Source organism: Phalaenopsis equestris, unplaced genomic scaffold, assembly GCF_001263595.1.
Source record: "Phalaenopsis equestris unplaced genomic scaffold, ASM126359v1 Scaffold213546, whole genome shotgun sequence".
NCBI classification, from domain to species: domain Eukaryota; kingdom Viridiplantae; phylum Streptophyta; class Magnoliopsida; order Asparagales; family Orchidaceae; genus Phalaenopsis; species Phalaenopsis equestris.
The window spans coordinates 3,062-5,748 of record NW_018232384.1 but is presented as its reverse complement, the minus strand read 5'-3'; the positions used below and the strand labels follow the sequence as shown (position 1 = coordinate 5,748).

At 33.2% G+C, this 2,687-nt stretch overlaps 1 protein-coding gene across 1 annotated transcript; it reads left to right on the top strand.

The window, feature by feature from the left end:
• Window positions 1-470: 470 nt before the first annotated feature.
• Window positions 471-1,988, top strand: LOC110036982 (acyltransferase-like protein At1g54570, chloroplastic). The gene is made up of 3 exons (XM_020741545.1): window positions 471-554; window positions 973-1,131; window positions 1,575-1,988. Exons 1-3 carry the CDS (start codon window positions 488-490, stop codon window positions 1,754-1,756), a joined length of 408 nt encoding a protein of 135 aa, XP_020597204.1. The 5' UTR covers window positions 471-487; the 3' UTR covers window positions 1,757-1,988.
• The last annotated feature ends 699 nt before the right edge of the window (window positions 1,989-2,687 follow it).

Here is a 2,687-nt window from a genome sequence, read left to right as displayed (position 1 = left end):
ATGGCGCTGAATGTTGGCCTTTAAAAGAGAAGCATAATAATAAGTTAAATGTTGCCGAGATGAGAATGATTAGGTGGATGAGTGGCTTTACACTTAGAGACAAAATGCGAAATGAATATATCCCTGATAGGGTTTGTGTAGCTCTTGTGACGGACAAAATTAGAGAAAGTCATCTTAGATGGTTTGTTTACATTAAACGTCGACCATTTGATGATCTGATTAGGAGAGTAGATGTTTTAGATTCGACTTATGGTAAGAAAGGTAGACCTAGGAAGACTTGGGCTTATTGTATAAAAAATGACCATAATTTATTATAACAATGAAAATATGACACTAAATATGACGCAATGGAGAAAAATGATTTATGTAGCCGAGCCCACGTAGTGGGATTAAGGCTTTGTTGTTGTTCTTGTCATTACAGTGATCTTTTCCATACTTTTGCTAATCTTGATCGTCTTTTATTTGTATTTATTTCTCATTGTACCTTATGATGTGCAGAGTTTTTGAAGTTCGCTGCTTGCACATTCCAATCGCTGATCGGTCCCAATTTAAAGGTTGATACCCTGTGTGGATAAATTGTCGACATATATTATTAGTATGTTCTATTTGTTGTTTTAATATACTTTTCTGGTTGAAGTTGATTACCTTAGATTAAGTGGTTAAAACATTATGATACCTTGTGAAATAGCAACTCATAACAGAAACTTTTGGTATCCTTAATTTGGTTACCTTGCTACGCGTTGTAGAACGGTGGAGTTGGTGGCAAGAAGAGGAAGGAGACCAGTAGCTGGGTTGAGGGAAATGAAGAAGAATAGGAGAGGAGATATAGGAATGGCTTAAGTTTATATCATCTATCTTGATATTAGTCCTAAAAACTTGAGTGATTCTGATTTTGAGCTTTGAAAAAGGAAATTTTCAGACATAGAATTACACAAGTTTTCGCAATATTACATGTTCTTCCTTTCAATGCAGAGCTGGTGGCATTTGTTGAGTATTCTGTGAAGCACGAGCACAGGCAATCACCGAACAAGCCAATTTATCTTCTTGGAGATTCATTTGGATGTTGCTTGGCACTTGCAGTTGCTGCTCGTAACCCCACGATTGATCTTGTGCTAATCCTAGTTAACCCAGGTCAGACCAAATATAAGAGCTTGTTTGGGATCAATTTTGTTTTTTTTTGGTAAAAATATGTTTAATTTTTACGTATTTTGAGTGTTCTTAATAGAATCAATCTTAATCAAATATGCCAAACATATTTTATTTCAAATCAGAACATAAACAAAATAAAATAAAAATAAAATATAGATATTTTATTTCAAATCAGAACATAAACAAAATAAAGTAAAAATAAAATATAAAAAAAATCCTAAACTACCCATAATTAAGTATGCCAAACATGCTTTTTTTTTAAAACAAAACAAATATAAAATAAATAAAATACAAATTAGAAAATAGAAAATAAAAGTGATCCCAGTAGCCTCTAAACAAATCTGATTATTGTTATGGTGAATTTTTTATTTATAGTTGCATTAGTTTGGTATTTGCATCGCCTTGCTAATTAATGCTTCTTTCAGCTTCTTCATTTGGGAGGTCACAGTTGCAGCCCTTGCTTCCAGTTTTGGAGGCTTTACCTAGTGAACTTCATGTTGCTGTTCCGTATCTACTCAGTTTTTTCCTGGGTATATATATCTTCATTCTCATTATAAATTTCATGCTCGAATTTTTTTTGCTGGGGAGTTATTATCTTCATCATTAACTTTATCTTTAGCTATTTGGAATAGGCCATGAGTAAATTTTCATGTTTGGCTTGTTTCATGAAACAAATTACTTGCACGGTGCAAGTTTTTTGTTTATGCCCGAGGCTGCAATGTATGTCCTAAAATGCCCTCTCACATGGCTATTTGTCTGGTTAATGATAATTTGGCCTGATTAAGTTGGGACCTGGGAGAATGAGGTTAAACCTTCTATTGGCAAGATTGTTGCCGGAGGATACTTCTTGTATGTTGGCATGGAGATTTTGATATTGTTTTTCTTTTTTTATGGTTGTTACTATCACGATTTGATGAAGTGGATTCATAGGTTTCTATCTCACTGTGTTTTCCTTAAACCTTTTGGTTATGAGTCTCAATCCTTAGCCTGATTCTTTGTGAGTTGCGTAGCATAATTGGCTAGGCTCCTTGTACAATCATCTCCTTGTAAGAATAGAAGCAAGTGTAATTTTGCATTAATGTCTTCAAAAAATCTACCAAGCTATAAAGATTCAATTTACTACTCTTAAAGTTCTATGTTATGATGATGCATAGGAACATCTGCAATCTACTTTTCATTCCTTTTGTGCTATGAATGATATTATAATTTGATCATCTTGCTTTTTTGCGTTGCAAGAAAATGATTTGGCTGAACAAAAACACCAACTTCTTATTGAGGCTACTTTTACCATAATGGTTCATGTGAATGTTCCATATATATCATGGAAAAATGCCAGTCTAACATCCTGCCATTTAATTAACCATGTTTCTTACACTATTTAGAATAGGGCCTTTTCCCTTCTATTTCCTAGAAAATACATTTTTTCCTTTTAGCCATTGTATTTTCTATTGTGTTTTGCCCATTTTCTTTTCCTTGGATCGAACAAACCTTCTCTTTGTGCTTATATATATATATATATTAAAAAAGAAATGGCTAGA